Source organism: Balaenoptera acutorostrata, chromosome 8 (genome assembly GCF_949987535.1).
Source record: "Balaenoptera acutorostrata chromosome 8, mBalAcu1.1, whole genome shotgun sequence".
NCBI lineage: Eukaryota > Metazoa > Chordata > Mammalia > Artiodactyla > Balaenopteridae > Balaenoptera > Balaenoptera acutorostrata.
In genome coordinates, this window is record NC_080071.1 from 67,880,204 (window position 1) to 67,899,027 (window position 18,824).

Here is an 18,824-nt window from a genome sequence, read left to right on the forward strand (position 1 = left end):
CCACACCTGAGGAGCCACACATAAAAAGTCGCAGTTCAGGTACCTGGTCATGATTTAAGAGGATGAAATTTAATACTTTAAGCCTGAACCTAATGAGGTAATGAGATGAGAAATTAGAGGTCTTCAGGGGAAAAGATTAGGTAGTTCTTACATATGAGAGAGATGTCAATAATTGGCAATCAGAGGATGGCCTGTGGTAGTCCCCACTGATGGCTTCCAATGAACCACGTCTCCCAGTATTCTTGACCTTGAATTGTCCCTCCCACATTAAATCCTACATTGATTCACTTTAACCAATAAATTCAACAGAAAGGCACGGCACTAATTCTACACCTATGTCTTAAGAAGCACTGGAAGCTTTCATGTTTTCATTTTTGAGAATCTGGGTCACCATGTAAAACTACCTTGCTAAAGAAACTCTGTGGAGAAGCTCCATAGAAAGACTCTGAGACTACATGGGGAGAGAATGAAACCCAAGTATTCTAAACCATTCAAGACCCCAGATGACTCCAGCCCCAGTTACCATCTTATTGTAACTGTATGAGAGAACTTAGACAAGACTGGAAGAAGAACCACTCAGGTAATTCACAGAATCATGAAAGATAATAATAAATCGTTTTTAAACCACTAAATTTTGGGATGGTTTATTATGTAAAAACAGATGACCAAAATAAGAAGGATGGACTAACTCTGACTGTGTAGCATGTACCCATACCTACTTCTATAGCGAAGAAGATATATATATATATATATGATGAATCTTTGCATATGTATACACGTAGTATCCCCCACCACGACCAAGATACAAAGCAGTTCCAACAACCCAGAAACACTGGTTGTACCCTTTCCTGGTCAACTCCCACCCCTTGCAGTGAAGTAACCACAATTCTAACTTCTGACACTTCCAACTTTTATCTATATTTATTATAGAATATGTACTCTTTTCTTTAAGTCAACAACTCTGGGAGATATATCTAAGTTACTGTATCAGTAGTCTATCCTTTTTACTGCTGTATTATATACCACAATTCTTCTGCTGATAGACATTTAGATTGCTTTATGTTTCCAACTTTAACAAATAAAGCTATTATAATAATTCTTACACAAGTCTTTTTGTGTACAGATGTATTCATTTCTCCTGGGAAAGTTCCTAAGACTGGAACTGCTGAATTATAAGGATAGATGTATGCAGTGTATTTTATTGTAGTTTTAATTGCATTTCCTTGATGAGTAATAATTTTAAACACATTTTCATATACTTATTGTCCATTTGGATAACCTCCTTTATGAAAGATCTGTTCAAATCTTATGTCTATTTTTTTATTTAAAAGAAGTTCTTGGGACTTCCCTGGTGGTCCAATGGGTAAGACTCCACACTCTCAATGCAGGGGGCCTGGGTTCAATCCCTGGTTGGGGAACTAGATCCTGCAGGCATGCCACAACTAAGAGTCTGCATGCTGCAACTAGGAGTCCACATGCCACAACTAAGAAGCCCACATGCTGCAGCTAAGAAGTCCACATGCCACAATTAAAAGATCACGCATGCTGCAACAAAGATCCCACATGCCGCAACTAAGACCTGGCACAGTCAAAATAAATAAATAAATAAAAAAAATAAAGGGTGCAAGTCTGTGTTATGCCTATTTTTAATTGGATTGTTTGCTATTTTCTTGTTTTTCTTAGGGATATATATATAACTATACATGTAGGAATATGTGTGTGTATATATATATATATATATATATATATATATATATATATATATATATATATATATATATATATATATATATATATACAGGATACATCTGCCAGGGCAGGTGTGGATTGGGAGCTGAGGCTCGGGCTTTGGAGGTCAGATCCCAGGGAGAGGACTGAGATTGGCTGTGTGAACACAGCCTGAAGGGGGCTAGTGTGCCACAGCTAGCCAGAAAGGAGTCTGGTAAAAAGTCTGGACCTGCCTAATAGGCAAGAGACCATTATTTCACGGTGCGTGAGGAGAGGGGATTCAGAGCACCGACTAAACGAGCTCCAGAGATGGGCGCGAGCCGTGGCTGTCAGCGTGGACCCCAGAGATGGGCATGAAATGCTAAGCCTGCTGCTGTAGCCACTAAGACGCCTGTGTGCAAGCCCAGGTTGCTAGCCACACATCTAGTGTGGCTTTCTTTTCTTTTCTTTTCTTTTCTTTTCTTTTCTTTTCTTTCTTTCTTTCTTTCCCTCTTTCTTTCTTTTTCTTTCTCTTTCTCTCTCTCTTTCTTTCTTTTCTTTCTTTCCCTCTTTCTTTCTTTTTCTTTCTCTTTCTCTCTCTCTTTCTTTCTTTCTTTCTTCTCCTTCCTTCCTTTCTATCTTTCTTTCTTTCTTTCTTTCTTTCTTTCTTTCTTTCTTTCATTTTTTCTTTTCTTTTCTTTCTTCTCCCTTTTCTTCTGAGCCATGTGGCTGACAAGGTCTTGGTGCTCTGGCCAGGTATCAGGCCTGTGCCTCTGAGGTGGGAGAGCTGAATTCAGGACATTAGTCCACCAGAGACGTACAGACTCCATGTAACATCAAACAGGGAAAGATCTCCCAGAGATCTCCATCTCAACGCTAAGATCCAGCACCACTCAAAGACCAGCAAGCTACAGTGCTGCACACCCTATGCCAAACAACTAGCAAGACAAGAACAAACCCCACTCATTAGCAGACAGGCTGCCTACAATCATAATAAGATCACAGACATCCCAAAACACACCACTGTATGCAGTCCTGCCCACCAGAAAGACAAGATCCAACCTCATCCACCAGAACACAGGCACTAGTCCCCTCCACAATGAAGCCTACACAACCCCCTAAACCAACCTTAGCCACTGGGGACAGACACCAAAAACAATGGGAAGTACGAACCTGCAGCCTGTGAAAAGGAGACCCCAAACACAGTAAGTTAAGCAAAATGAGAAGACAGAGAAATACACAGCAGATGAAGGGGCAAGGTAAAAACCCACCAGATCAAACAAATGAAGAGGAAATAGGCAGTCTACCTGAAAAAGAATTCAGAGTAATGATAGTAAAGATGATCCAGAATCTTGGAAATAGAATGAAGGAAATACAAGAATCGTTTAACAAGGATATAGAAGAACTAAAGAGCAAACAAACAATGATGAACAACACAATAAATGAAATTAAAAACTCTCTAGAAGGAATCAATAGCAGGATAACTGAGGCAGAAGAACGAATAAGTGACCTGGAAGATAAAACAGTGGAAATAACTACTGCAGAGCAGAATAAAGAAAAAAGAATGAAAAGAATTGAGGACAGTCTCGGAGACCTCTGGGACAACATTAAACGCACCAACATTTGAATTATAGGGGTCCCAGAAGAAGAAGAGAAGAAAAAAGGGACTGAGAAAATATTTGAAGAGATTATAGTTCAAAACTTCCCTAATATGGGAAGGGAAATAGTTAATCAAGTGCAGGAAGTGCAGATAGTCCCATACAGGATAAATCCAAAGAGAAACACGTCAAGACACATATTAATCAAATTATCAAAAATTAAATACAAAGAAAAAATATTAAAAGCAGCAAGGGAAAAACAACAAATAACATACAAGGGAATCCCCATAAGGTTAACAGCTGATCTTTCAGCAGAAACTCTGCAAGCCAGAAGGGAGTGGCAGGACATATTTAAAGTGATGAAAGGGAAAAACCTACAACAAAGATGACTCTACCCAGCAAGGATCTCATTCAGATTCGATGGAGAAATTAAAACCTTTACAGACAAGCAAAAGCTAAGAGAATTCAGCACCACCAAAGCAGCGTTACAGCAAATGCTAAAGGAACTTCTCTAGGCAGGAAACACAAGAGAAGGAAAGACTGACAATAACAAACCCAAAACAATTAAGAAAATGGTAGTAGGAACATACGTATCGATAATTACCTTAATGTAAATGGATTAAAAGCTCCAACCAAAAGACATAGACTGGTGGAATGGATACAAAAACAAGACCTGTATATATGCTGTCTACAAGAGGCACACTTCAGACCTAGGGACACATACAGACTGAAAGTGAGGGGATGGAAAAAGGTATTCCATGCAAATGGAAATCAAAAGAAAGCTGGAGTAGCGATTCTATATCAGACAAAATAGACTTTAAAATAAAGACTATTACAAGAGACAAAGAAGGACACTACATAATGATCAAGGGATCAATTCAAGAAGAAGATACAACAATTGTTAATATTTATGCACCCAACATAGGAACACCTCAATAAATAAGGCAAATGCTAACAGCCATAAAAGGGGAAATTGACAGTAACACAATCATAGTAGGGGACTTTAACACCCCACTTTCACCAATGGACAGATCATCCAAAATGAAAATAAATAAGGAAACACAAGCTTTAAATGATACATTAAACAAGATGAACTTAATTGATATTTATAGGACATTCCATCCAAAAACAACAGAATACACTTTCTTCTCAAGTGCTCATGGAACATTCTCCAGGAGAGATCATATCTTGGGTCACAAATCAAGCCTTGGTAAATCTAAGACCCTGAAATAGTATCAAGTATCTTTTCTGATCACAACGCTGTGAGATTAGATATCAATTATAGGAAAAAATCTGTAAAAAATACAAACACATGGAGGCTAAACAATATGCTACTTGATAACGAAGAGATCCCTGAGGAAATCAAAGAGGAAATAAAAAATAACCTAGAAACAAATGACAATGAAAACAGGACGACCCTAAACCTATGGGATGCAGCAAAAGCAGTTCCAAGAGGGAAGTTTATAGCAATACAAACCTACATCAAGAAACAAGAAACATCTCAAATAAACAACCTAAACTTACACCTAAAGCAATCAGAGAAAGAAGAACAAAAAACCCCCCAAAGTTAGCAGAAGGAAAGAAATCATAAAGATCAGATCAGAAATAAATGAAAAAGAAATGAAGGAAACAATAGCAAAGATCAATAAAACTAAAAGCTGGTTGTTTGAGAAGATAAACAAAATTGATAAACCATTAGTCAGACTCATCAAGAAAAAAAGGGAGAAGACTCAAATCAGTAGAATTAGAAATGCAAAAAGGAGAAGTAACAACTGAGACTGCAGAAATACAAAGGATCATGAGAGATTACTACAAGCTACTATATGCCAATAAAATGGACAACCTGGAAGAAATGGACAAATAGTTAGAAAAGCACAACCTTCTGACATTGAACCAGGAAGAAATAGAAAATATAAACAGACCAATCACAAGCACTGAAATTGAGACTGTGATTTAAAATCTTCCAACAGGGCTTCCCTGGTGGTGCAGTGGTTGAGAATCCGCCTGCCAATGCAGGGGACATGGGTTCGAGCCCTGGTCTGGGAAGATCCCACATGCCGCGGAGCAACTAGGCCCATGAGCCACAACTACTGAGCCTGTGCGTCTGGAGCCTGTGCTCCGCAGCAAGAGAGGCCGCGATAGTGAGAGGCCCACGCACTGCGATGAAGAGTGGCCCCCGCTTGCCGCAACTAGAGAAAGCCCTCGCACAGAAACAAAGACCCAACACAGCCAAAAATAAATAAATAAATTAAGTAATTTAAAAAAAAATCTTCCAACAAACAAAAGCCCAGGACCAGATGGCTTGTCAGGCAAATTCTATAAAACATTTACAGAAGAGCTAACACCTATACTTCTCAAGCTTTTCTGAAATATAGCAGAGGGAGGAACACTCCCAAACTCATTCTATGAGGCCACCATCACCCTGATACCAAAACCAGACAAAGATGTCACAAAGAAAGAAAACTACAGACCAATATCACTGATGAACATAGATGCAAAAATCCTCAACAAAATACTAGCAAACAGAATCCAACAGCACATTAAAAGGGTCATACACCATAATCAAGTGGGGTTTATCCCAGGAATGCAAGGATTCTTCAATATATACAAATCAATCAATGTGATACACCATATTAACAAATTGAAGGATAAAGACCATATGATCATCTCAACAGATGCAGAAAAAGCTTTCAACAAATTTCAACACCCATTTATGAAAAAACCCTCCAGAAGGTAAGCATAGATGGAACTTACCTTAACATAATAAAGGCCATATATGACAAACCCACAGCCAACATCATTCTCAATGGTGAAAAACTGAAACCATTTCCACTAAGATCAGGAACAAGACAAGGTTGTCCACTCTCACCACTATTATTCAACATAGTTGTGGAAGTTTTAGCCACAGCAATCAGAGAAGAAAAAGAAATAAAAGGAATCCAAACCGGGAAAGAAGAAGTAATGCTGTCACTGTTTGCAGATGACAAGACACTATACATAGAGAATCCTAAAGAGTCTACCAGCAAACTGCTAAAGCTAATCAATGAATTTGGTAAAGTTGCAGGATACAAAATTAATGCACAGAAATCTCTTGCATTCCTATACACTAATGATGAAAAATCTGAAAGAGAAATTAAGGAAACACTCCCATTCACCATTGCAACAAAGAGAATAAAATACCTAGGAATAAACCTACCTAAGGAGACAAAAGACCTGTATGCAGAAAACTATAAGACACTGATGGAATAAATTAAAGATGATACAAACAGATGGAGAGATATACCATGTTCCTGGATTGGAAGAATCAACATTGTGAAAATGACTATACTACCCAAAGCAATCTACAGATTCAATGCAATCCCTATCAAACTACCAATGGCATTTTTCACAGAACTAGAACAAAAAATTTCACAATTTGTATGGAAACACAAAAGACCCTGAATAGCCCATGCAATCTTGAGAAAGAAAAACGGAGCTGGAGGAATCAGGCTTCCTGAGTTCAGACTATATTACAAAGCTTCAGTAAACAAGACAGTATTGTACTGGCACAAAAACAGAAATAGAGATCAATGGAACAGGATAGAAAGCCCAGAGATAAACCCACATACATATGTTTATCTTATTTTTGATAAATGAGGCAAGAATATACAACAGAGAAAAGACAGCCTCTTCAATAAGTGGTGCTGGGAAAACTGGACAGCTACATGTAAAAGAATGAAATTAGAACGTTCCCTAACACCATACACAAAAATAAACTTCAAGTGGATTAAAGACCTAAATGTAAGGCCAGACAGTATAAAATTCTTAGAGGAAAACATAGGCAGAACACTCTATGACATAAATCACAGCAAGATCCTTTTTGACCCAGCTCCTAGAGAAATGGAAATAAAAATAAAAATAAACAAATGAGACCTAATGAAACTTAAAAGCTTTTGCACAGCAAAGGAAACCATAAGCAAGACGAAAAAACAACCCTCAAATGGAAGAAAATATTTGTAAATGAAGCAACTGACAAAGGATTAATCCCCCAAATTTACAAGCAGCTCATGCAGCTCGATATCAAAAAACAAACAACCCAATCCAAAATGGGCAGAAGACCTAAATAGACACTTCTCCAAAGAAGATATACAGATTGCCAACAAACACATGAAAGGATGCTCAACATCACTAATCATTAGAGAAATGCAAATCAAAACTACAATGAGGCATCACCTCACATCAGTCAGAATGGCCATCGTCAAACAATCTACAAACAATAAATGCTGGAGAGGGTGTGGAGAAAAGGGAATCCTCTTGCACTGTTGGTAGGAATGTAAACTGATACAGGCACTATGGAGAACACTATGGAGGTTCCTTAAAAAACTAAAAATAGAACTACCATATGACCCAGCAATCCCACTATTGGGCATGAACCCTGAGAAAACCATAATTCAAAGAGTCATGTATCACAATGTTCATTGCAGCTCTATTTACAATAGCTGACATGGAAGCAGCCTACGTGTCCATCGACAGATGAATGGATAAAGAAGATGTGGCATGTGTATACAATGGAATATTACTCAGCCATAAAAAGAAACGAAATTGAGTTATTTGTAGTCAGGTGGATGGACCCAGAGTCTGTCATACAGAGTGAAGTAAGTCAGAAAGAGAAAAACAAATACCATATGCTAACATATATATATGAAATCTAAAAAAATAATAAGAATAATGGTTCTGGAAAACCTAAGGGCAGGACAGGAATAAAGATGCAGACGTAGAGAATGGACTTGAGGACACGGGGAGGGGGAAGGGTAAGCTGGGACGAAGTGAGAGAGTGGCATGGACATACATACACTACCAAATGTAAAATAGATAGCTAGTGGGAAGAAGCCACATAGCACAGGGAGATCCGTTCGGTGCTTTGTGACCACCTGGAGGGGTGGGATAGGGAGGGTGGGAGGGAGAGGCAAGAGGGAGGAGATATGGGGATATATGTATATGTATAGCTGATTCACTTTGTTATAAAGCAGAAAGTAACACACCACTGTAAAACAATTATACTCCAATAAAGATGTTAAAAAAAATAAAATAAAAAAATAAACAGTAAGGAGAAACCAGACCACAAATTCTACACTTTGCTTGTTAATGTGCTCAGCTACATATCCAAGAGTTCCATGCTTACAAGTTCTATTTTCCCCTCAGCAGTAGAATATTATTCAGCCAACTTTTCTACCACTTTATGATAAAGATCACTTTTCTTCCAGTTTTTAACATTTCCTTCTGAAATCTTACCAGAATCACCTTAGACGTTCATATTTCTTTCTAGTAACTTCCTGTTCTTGACAATATATTTATTCTTTAAGATGAGAGCACCTTTGTCTTCTATCCTCCTCACTTCTTTCTGAGCTTTCATTGGAATTTAGGCTTTTTTTTTTTAATCACACACTTCAAAATTCTTCCAGCCTGTACCCAATTACCCAACTCCAAATCACTTCCACAATTTTAAGTATCTATTAAAACAGTATCCTACTTCCTGGTACCAAAGTCTGTATTAGTTTCCTAGGGCTGCCATAACAAACTGCCATAAATTAGGTGGCTTAAAATCACAGAAATTAATTTTCTCATAGTTCTGGAGGCCCAAAGTCCAAAACTGAGGTGTTAGTAGGGCTGAACTTCCTTTGAAGGCTCTAGGGGAGAACTGTTCCTTGCATCTTTCCACCTCTGATGGCTCCTGATGTTCCCTGGCTTGTAGTAGCATAAGTGTAATCTCTGCTTCCGTCTTCACAAAGCCTTCTTTGCTGTATCTCTGTGTCTCAGATCTCTCTCTCCCTTCTCCTATAAGCAGACCAGTCACAGGATTTAGGGCCTATCCTAACCCCCAAATGATCTTACCTTAAGACCCTCAACTTAATTATATCTACAAAGACTCTTTCCAAATAAGGTCACTGTATTAGTTTGCTAGGTCTATCACAAGTAAGTACCACAACTGAGGGTTTAAACAACAGAAATTTACTCTTTCATAGTTTTGGAGGCTAGAGGTCAGATCAATGTTTCAGCAAGATTGGTTTCTTTTGAAGACTGTGAGGAAGAACCTATTCCATCCCTCTCCCCCAGCTTCTGTTTTTGCTGCCAATCTTTGGTGTTCCTTGGTCTGTAAAAGTATAAGTCTGATCTCAATCTTCATCTTCACATGGCATTCACTCTGTATGTATGTATCTGTGTTCAAATTTCCCTTTTTATAAGGACACCAGCCATATTGGGTTAGGGTCTACCCTAATTACCTCATTTTAACTAATTACATCTGCATCAAACTTATATCCAAATAAGCTCACATTCTAAGTTACTAGGGGTTAGGACTTCAACATATGAGTTCTTGGGAACACAATTCAACTCAGAACAGTCACATTCATAAGTACCAGGAGTTAGACCGTGGACATAACCTTTTTTGGGGGGTGGTACAAATATTTTGCCCAGTATAGTTGTTTGCTTTTTTTTTTTCTTTCAACACTTTGAATATTTCATTCCACTCTTTTTGCTTGCATGGTTTCTGAGAAGTTAGCTGTAATTCTTATCCTTGTTCTTCTATAGCTGTTTTTCTCTCTGCTATTTTTCAGGATTTTCTATATCTTTGGTCTTCTGCATTTTGAATATTATGCCTGAGTATTTATTTTTTGATATTTATCCTGCTTGATGTTCTCCTGCTTCAGTTTCGTGAATGTGTGGTTTGGTGCTTGTCATTAACTTTGGAAAATTCTCATGTATTATTACTTCAAATATTGTTTTTTGCTCTGTTCTCTCTCTTCTTGGTATTCCAATCACTTATCTGAAACACCACCTGAAATTGCCCCCAAATTCTTGGATGTGTTGTTCTGTGTTATTCATTCCTTTTTCTTTTTGCATTTCAGTTTGTGAAGTTTCTATTGACCTATATAAGCTTGCTGATTTTTTCCTCAGCCATGTCCAATCTGCTGATGAGCCCATGAAAAGCATGCTTCATTTAGGTTACAGTTTTTTTTTGTTTCTAGCATTTACTTTTGATTCTTCTTAAGAGTTTCCATCTCTCTGTTTACATTACCTATCTGTTCTTGCATGTTTTCTACTTTACCCATTAAAGACTTTAACATATTAGTTATTTAAGAGAATTCCAATACCTTTGTCGTATTTGAGCCTGGCTCTGATGAATTCTTTGTCTTTTCAGAGTTTTTTTTTTCCCCTAACATGCCCTGTAATTTTTTGTTGAAAGCTGAACATAATGTCATAGGATCTGAGGTAAACAGGCCTTTATCGTGAGATGTTATGTTAATCTAAGAGTCTGAGTGGGACTGTGTTTAATACCAGTTATACTTGTAGGTGCCAGAGGCCTCGAATTCCTCCAATGTCCTTGTTTTTGTCTGCCCTGTTAAATAGTTCTCCTCAGAGAGACTATATATTTTGCAGCTGTAACCCACTGCTACTATACTAGAGTTCTGTTGGTGCTGTGGTAAAGAATGGGGGAGAGAAAGCATATCTACTATAGTAGCATAACCTACTATAATCTTACAATTAAATCTCAGTCTTTTGGTGGGTCTGTGTCCCTGGTCTGTGACTTTAACAAGTGTTTCTTATTTTCCACCCTCATTCTCTCTTAGGTGAGACAGAAAGGCTACAGAGGGCAGGAGTGGGAGAAATGCTCTTCTCTCAGGTGGAATAAGGCTCTGGTAAAGTTTTTTTCCCCTGAAGAGTAAACCTTGTAATAGATAATGCTCTAGGCTTATTTCATAAAGGTTACCCTTCCCCTTCCATTCCAGAGCCACTCGGGATCCTTTCTCGCTCTTCATTCTGAGAACTTAGTTGGGTGCCTAGAGGTAAAGTCCACAGAAGTGTGAGGTGTGGGGTTCCCTTAGGCTGTAGTCCCCAGGAGTTTTTCACTCTCAGACTAGTCCACACTCAGCCTCAAGCAATTCATCAAAATTACCATTTAAGTGTTCCTACCAGTTAGTTTATAATTGCTATGGTTTCTGCTCCAGGTAAGCAGATCTTGGCTGGGACTCTTTGGATTTGCCTGTCTCTCCATATTTCGGGTTAGCGGTTTTCTCTGCAACCTCAATTATCTGATGGGTTCATGAAAAGGCACTGATTTACAGTTTGTTCACCTTTTTCTCGCTGTAAGGGCAGAAGTGACAACTTCCAAGCTCTTTACATGTTGGAGCTGAAACCAGAATCCCCCTAATGTCTTTAATAGTATGATGATTTTTTTTTTTGTAACTTATACATGTAGTTATTGCAGTGAGAATATTGATCGGCCAACTATCTACTATATGCTACCTAGTAGCGGAAGACTGCCACCTCTCTCCATTGCCCTTATATAAGCTGTTCTCAACCAGTACCCTAGAGAGTTAAACACTATAGAAAATGATTTAAATAATTATTTTCTAAATTCTGCCAAGGCTGTTACATAGCTAGTACCATTCTAGATGCATAGAAGTTAGTTTATTACATAAAATGGATGCCTTAGCCATTTTACCCCTTAATATTTCAATGTGTATTTCCTAGAATAAGTATATTTTCTTACATAACTGCAAAATATCACACTCAGGAAATTCAACATTGATACACTATTTTAATATAATCTAGCATCAATAGTCCAGTTTTGTCAATTGTCCCCATATTTTCCCTCCAAAAGAACTGTGATCTGGATCATATATTCATTCAGTTGTCATATATCTTAGTCTCTCTTTCAATCTGAAACAGTTCCTCAGGCTTTCTTGGCTTTTATTACATTGGCTTATTTTTTTATTTGAAGTATACAGGCCAGTTTTCATTTCTTAATAGCATGTTTCTAATTTTGGCTTTGTCTGATGTTTCCTCATGATTAAATTCAGGTTATGTATGTCTGGTCAGAATACTACATAGTGATATTGTATCCTTCTAATAGGCTACATTAGTTTCTTTTTTTTTTTTTTTTCTTACTGTTCAAGTTTTTAAACATACGCAAAAGCAGGGAGAATAATATAGTGATCCCTTATGTACCTACCTCTCCAAATTAACCTTTTACTGCTCTCACTTCATCCATCCTCTTCTCCCTTTCTTTCCTTCACTTCATTGCTTTGCTCTGATATTTGCAAGCAAACTCTTAACATTATGTCATGTTACCCATTTCACTACTGAATGTATCTCTTAAAAATAAGGCCTTTTCCTCACATAACCACAATATCATTATCACACCAACAAAATTATCTTATTATTCCTGAACATCATCTAATCATCAGCTGTGGTCAATTTTTCCCAATGATCTCAAAAATGTCTTTTCAGGGTTCTTGTTCAAATCAAGACCCAAACCAAGTCCACACACTGTCTTTGGTTGCTGTGTTTCTTCACATCAGTGTCACTCAGGGCCTTGGTGGGTCTCAGGAGTGCTGGCTCCTCCCCTGTCCTGCTGCTGCTCCAGCCCAGCCTGTCTGGCGCTGCCCTCTACTACCTCCTGCTGAGTCCAGGGCAAACTCACACAACTAAGGCCCTCTCCTCCAGCCCCTGCACAGCATGGCCTGTGCCACAGGGACCCTGGGACCCGGAGGTCACTGTTCTCAGCTGTTCCCTTCTCTGAACAGACATAACCTATGTTAGTTTTGATCACTCAGGCAAGATTATTGTCTGGTTCTCTACCAGATAGTTAAGACAATATCAATATCCTGCTCCTCATCAAACTTCTCCTCAATCCTGACCCCAGACTTTTCATGCATTGATGATTCTTACCCAGTCAATCTTTACTATGATTATTGCAATGATTCTCTAATTTGACTGCTCACTCCACATTTATTAATCTGTATCCTACTCTATGCAAAAGTCTTCCCTTTCCCCTTTTAATCTCTCTCTCTCTCTCTCTCTATCATCAGGAAACATTCACGGCTACCTATCTTTTCACTGGGTTCATTACTGTCCTTAGCTATTTCGATGCTCAAAGAGCCCCAGATTCGGCCAGTGGAAGCCTCTTCAAACAAGCTCTTGGGTTGTTTTTTTTTTTTGACATGTCCCCTTCATTTTTTTAAACACTTCCTTGCCTTCTGGTAACAATAAGACGTTCCAGGCCCATTTTATAGCCCCTCTTCCCCAACCCTGGAGATCAGCCACTTCTCCAAAGATCTATATTTCCTTTCAGTAAGGAATAGTATTAGAAAACAAGAATGAGTGCCACGTGTTCTCACTGCTATCACAGTAAGTTTGAGTCTAGACTTGTCATATCCAATTTGGTAGCCATTATCCAAATGTGGCCATTTAAATCAAAATTAATAAAAATAAAAATTCAGTTCCTCAGCTGCACTAGTCACATTTCATGTGGTCAATAGTTACATGTATTTAGTAGCTACCACAGATATTTATAGGGCATTTCCATCATTACAGAAAGTTCTATTAGACATTACTGTTCTAGACCCTTTCACAAAGCAAATCAAGGAAACGCGCGCACACACACACACACACACACACACACACACACAATTCTCACTCTCCATTGCCTTTTAAATATCTTTCTACATTGCACTACAATAATTCTTTCACTATTAATTATTTATTGAGCATATACTATTGGACAGTTACTGTTCAAGACCCTGTAGGTTCAGAAATATACAGTTCCTGTTCTCAAAAAACTTACAATGTAATGAGAAGACAGAAAAATAAATGGAACATTATTATAAAATAATGGATTATTATTATAACACAGGGTGCTACATCATTATATAACCCCATAGTGGGAATATCAAGGAAGGCTTCCTGAGAGAAATGACATTTATTAAATTTAGAAAGGTAAATAACTATTACCCTGGAAATTTGGGGGATAGGTTGGGAGTGGGGCCATTTGCTGTTCTCCATCATTTTTTCCACCTCTGTTACAATGACTAAAGTGCTTTTTTTTATCTCCCCCAAACCCTTTCAATATTCTGTTTATCTTTCAAAACCCATCTTTTATGGTGCATTTCTTAATGCCTCTAACCAGACAAAGCCCCTTCCCCAATTCCCAAATATACAGTCTTTACTGATTTCAAGCACATAAAAGATTTGGTTTAGCCACTGTGGAAAACAGTATGGAGGTTCCTCAGAAAACCAAAAATAGAATTACCATATGATCCAGTAATCCCACTCATGGGCATATATCCAGACAAAGCTATAATTCAAAAAGATACATGCACCCTTGTGTTCACAGCAGCGCTATTCACAATAGCCAAGACATGGAAACAACCTAAATATCTGTCAACAGATGAATGGATAAAGAAGATGTGGTACATATATACAATGGAATACTACTCAGCCATAAAAAAGAATGAAATAATGCCATTTGCAGCAACATGGATGCAACTAGAGATAATCATACTAAGTGAAGTAAGTCAGAAAGAGAAAGACAAGTACCATATGATATCACTTACATGTGGAATCTAAAATATGACACAAATGAACCTATCTATGAAAACAGAAATGGAATCATGGACATAGAGAATAGACTGGTGGTTGCCAAGGGGGAGGGGGTTGGGGGAGGGATGGAGTGGGAGGTTGGGGTTAGCAGATGTAAGCTATTATATAGAGAACGGATAAACAACAAGGTCCTAGTATATAGCACAGAGAACTACATTTAATATCTTATGACAACCATAATGGAAAAGAATATTTAAAAAAAGAATGTATATATAGGTATAACTGAATCACTTTGCTGTACAGCAGAAATCAACACAATACTGTAGATCAACTTCAATAAAAAATATTGATTAAAAAAAGATTTGGTTTATTTTTGTTGTTATCAATGTACTAATGGATAAGGACATGGGCTTTGGAATCAGACTTACTGTTTACTAGCTGTATGACCTTGGGAAAGTTACTTAATCTCCCTAAACTTCAATTTCTGCATCTAAAGGTGGGATTGATAATGCCTCATAGTTTTACATTTGAGGACTAAATAAAATAATGTACTGAAAATGCTTAGCATTATGACTGGAATATGATAAATTATATGGTCTACTAGTAACAATGTTAGACTTGTTTCTTCCTTTGTTTGCTGAAAGTTTTAAATTTGTTCACACTTTTCCAGGCCAATCTTTATATTATCAAGGCATATGCAGTTCTTTAGTAATATTGAGCAAATCCCCTAAATTATTCAGATAGATTCCTTCCAGTCAGAATATTAAGGCATATTCATACGTGAAATATTTTTGATAGACAATTCTATTTATAACTATGAAATTATGAAATCATTTTCAAATATATTATTTCTCTATTGCTTGTAGCAACTTTAAATAAAAATTATTAAATAAAATATAATTTCTTATATAAAAACTTTAAATAAAATATTTTCCTATTAGGTTAATTAAATATGTAAAATTTCTTAAAATTCTGAAATAAAACTTTCTTAAAAATTTCGAGTTGGGAAAGCATACTACTAATACCTGAACTACTAAATGGCAAAAATCAATCTTTTAATAAAAATTAGTTTGTCAGAATTCACGTTCCTATTTATAAAAGGATCCTATAAAACCAAATTTGAAATTCCTAATGAAACAAAGCATCTTGATTTTTTATAGAAATATATTTAAAAATAGTTAATGTAGTAATTATCAAAAAATCAAGGATAATTTCTTTCCTTTGACATATTATTTAAAATATAATAGAAAAAAAGCACGTTATACCATGAGAACTAGAGATAACTTATTTTGCCCTCCATCACAGCTTATTTAGATATGCACTGAAAGATGTAAACCTAACATGTTGTTAACAAATGAAAAATATGCTTTTCAAAATGAACACTTTTAATGAAGCATATTTTATTTGCAAAAAGGGTAACCATGGTCATCTAAAACTTCATTGCTTATATGAAAAAGGAGTGCTCACCAGGTTTAACAAATACCAAACATAAAAGGGAGAGCAATGTCATTTCCTCCAAAATAACTGACAGCCCTGCAGATTGTTACTTTTTTCTTTATTAAGCAAAAGGCAAATATATAATACACTTGTGTTTTCCTTGTTACCCTTACCAGTAAAATTTTAAAATCAACTTGATATGTACATTTCTTTCAAACTAGTTTAAGCATAATAGTGATTTAAAAAAATGGAAATGTGAGAAGTTTCAGAATACACTGCTATGTTTAAAAAATTATTAAATCCCACTTATTCTAAATAACTGTGTACAATTCATATCCTCTCACTTGTGAAATATATTGACAGTAAAATCTTTGTTCATGTTTTCCCAAAGGCGACCTTACCTGCGGAGTCCAGTAAAAAGTAGGGCTCAATCTGTAGAGTTTTCGTTTGTGGAAACTCTGAAGTGGCCTTGTTCGAGCTGCTGTACTCATGATAGTCAAGGATGGAGATTTCAATCTTGTCCTGTCTTTTCTCCTTTTCTTACTGTGCTTCTGGTTAAGTAACCAGCTACTGGAGGAAGAGAGCTCATCTAAATTCTCTGAAGCACTGATATGCCATGAAATAAATGGGGAGTGGAGGGAATAAAACAAAACAAACAAAAAAGACAAAGAAAACTAAATGTAAATCGCCTTGATCTATTATGACAGAAGAGTATTAATTTTAGCCAACTTTGTGGTAACAATCGATGAATGAATTAATATTAATGGGAAATTACATTTCAAGTTGTGAATACAGAATTTCTATTTTCTCCTGCAAAACAAATATCCCATAGGTTAGAGATGCTTACGTGAGTTCACTAGTACAATGTAAATGTTCACTGTAAATCAATAATTCATGAATATTACACAGTGTTGAAACTATTTACATCAAATTCTTTTTGAATAAGGGTGAAATTATACAGGATTACAGGTTTTAAAAGGGCTAAAATCTCATCACTACATCATTAGCTGCTCTTACATAAGCATTACATATCGTTTCAGTGAATTTTGAAACAAAGATGCAATCCGACTACATTTTAAGAATCTTTTTAAACTTCTGACGACACAGAAGCCACAAACTATAAAATATTAAAATAGATCACACAAACTACACATGAAATAAGCATAATTTTATAATCATTCTTCATATTAATTTTTAAACATTTATTTAAATATTTTAAAACATCAGAACATCAGGAGGAAGTTAATGCTTGTCACCACATAAATTTAACTTCATTTATACCAGTATATTATACATAAAATATTCGGCTTTTTGGGCACTATAATATACCAGTTTCAACCTTATTTATATAAGACGAAAGCTAGTCAACTTAGCATTCTAAGATCAACAAGTGAAACTGCTGTACGTGATATTGCTAATCAACATATGAATTCTAAATGTGCTATTTGGTTCAAGTAGAATCACTGTTTAATGGTAAACATAAGATATGGTTTTTCTATAGCAGAATCATTGGTTTTGAATATTTACGGCTGCTATAAGATATTCTATTATCCTGTAGATAAAGCAAGTAATTCAAGAACACTTTACATAGTAATAAGAAACCAGAAATAAAGGTACCCGAATGGCTTATGTTGGTGAAACCAAAATAAAATATGGAATTTGGTGACTACATATAAATAAAATTGAGTATGTACTACTGGCCAGACCAGTATAGGGAAATTGGTCTGGCCCCTGCCGCTGGCTCTCCTGCTGCACCGGGCATCACACTCCGTCTGGTTCCCTGTGTTCCAGCGGCACTGCCTCCTTTCATTTCAAATAACTCGCACTCACTACTCACTATTATATATAATTTCTGCTTCCTGGAATTTTCTCACATCCTCCTTCACTTACATAATTTCCAATAATCATCTGGCTCTCATTCAAAAGTCATTTCCTCAGTTAAGTCTTTGAGCCCTTGCATAGCCCCTCCAAAGACTAAGTCAAATTCCCTTATGGGCTCTGATAGTACCATTCACCTTTTCTTCATAGTATTTTTCATGGTGATAAGTTTACATTTATTTGTATTATTATCTGATTAATGTCCTTCTCCTTTTCTAAGACTGTAAGTAGTACAAAGACTGTGTCTGTTTTGTTTAACTTTGTATCAGAAGTTCCTGATATTGTACCTTGCATACAGCAAATGTTCAATAAATATTTATTGAATGAATGGAGAAATATAAACATATATATTTGCAGATTTACCCACTCCAGCTCAGTGCTTTGCACAGTGCATGTATGACACCACATACTACACCTAAATAATTAGTTTAGTGAATGAGTAAACATGGAACATTCTAGTTTAAGACCCAAAAGAAGCTCTAAACAGAAGGCTACAAGAGACCTTTTAGAAAAATAAGTTACATATTTACACTGCCTTGAGTTCCATTCTAAATCTCTAACTTTGGTTTACAAAAGTTAGTTTCTGATAGTAAGATATGATGTACCTTATTTTACCTCATAGAATTTTTAGAATTTATCTCTAGAATTTTTAGTAAATTTTTCAAGTATTTCATAACCTTTTGCCTAAGCCAAATTATTTTCTTAGAAGGACTGGAATAATCATTATAATGCTCTGCTCAAATGCTTTTAGTAAATAAGAAACTTTGGGTCCTGGTTCTAAATTTAGGATGCTAAAACCATAAAAACATAGACAAGGCTTCATGAAATTGTTTTTATCTTTTA

At 36.5% G+C, this 18,824-nt stretch overlaps 1 protein-coding gene across 9 annotated transcripts in view; it reads right to left on the reverse strand.

Annotated features, from left to right (window-relative positions):
• KANSL1L (KAT8 regulatory NSL complex subunit 1 like) overlaps positions 1-18,824 on the reverse strand; it is a 157,057-nt gene that overhangs the window by 47,810 nt on the left and 90,423 nt on the right. For 7 of the 9 annotated variants that reach the window (XM_057550809.1, XM_057550802.1, XM_057550803.1 and 4 more), the window contains one exon: positions 16,505-16,709. In XM_057550809.1, the coding sequence (XP_057406792.1) occupies positions 16,505-16,709 (205 nt within the window). The remainder of the gene's footprint in view (positions 1-16,504; positions 16,710-18,824) is intronic. The other 2 variants (XM_057550808.1, XM_057550807.1) reach the window with 2 other exon arrangements.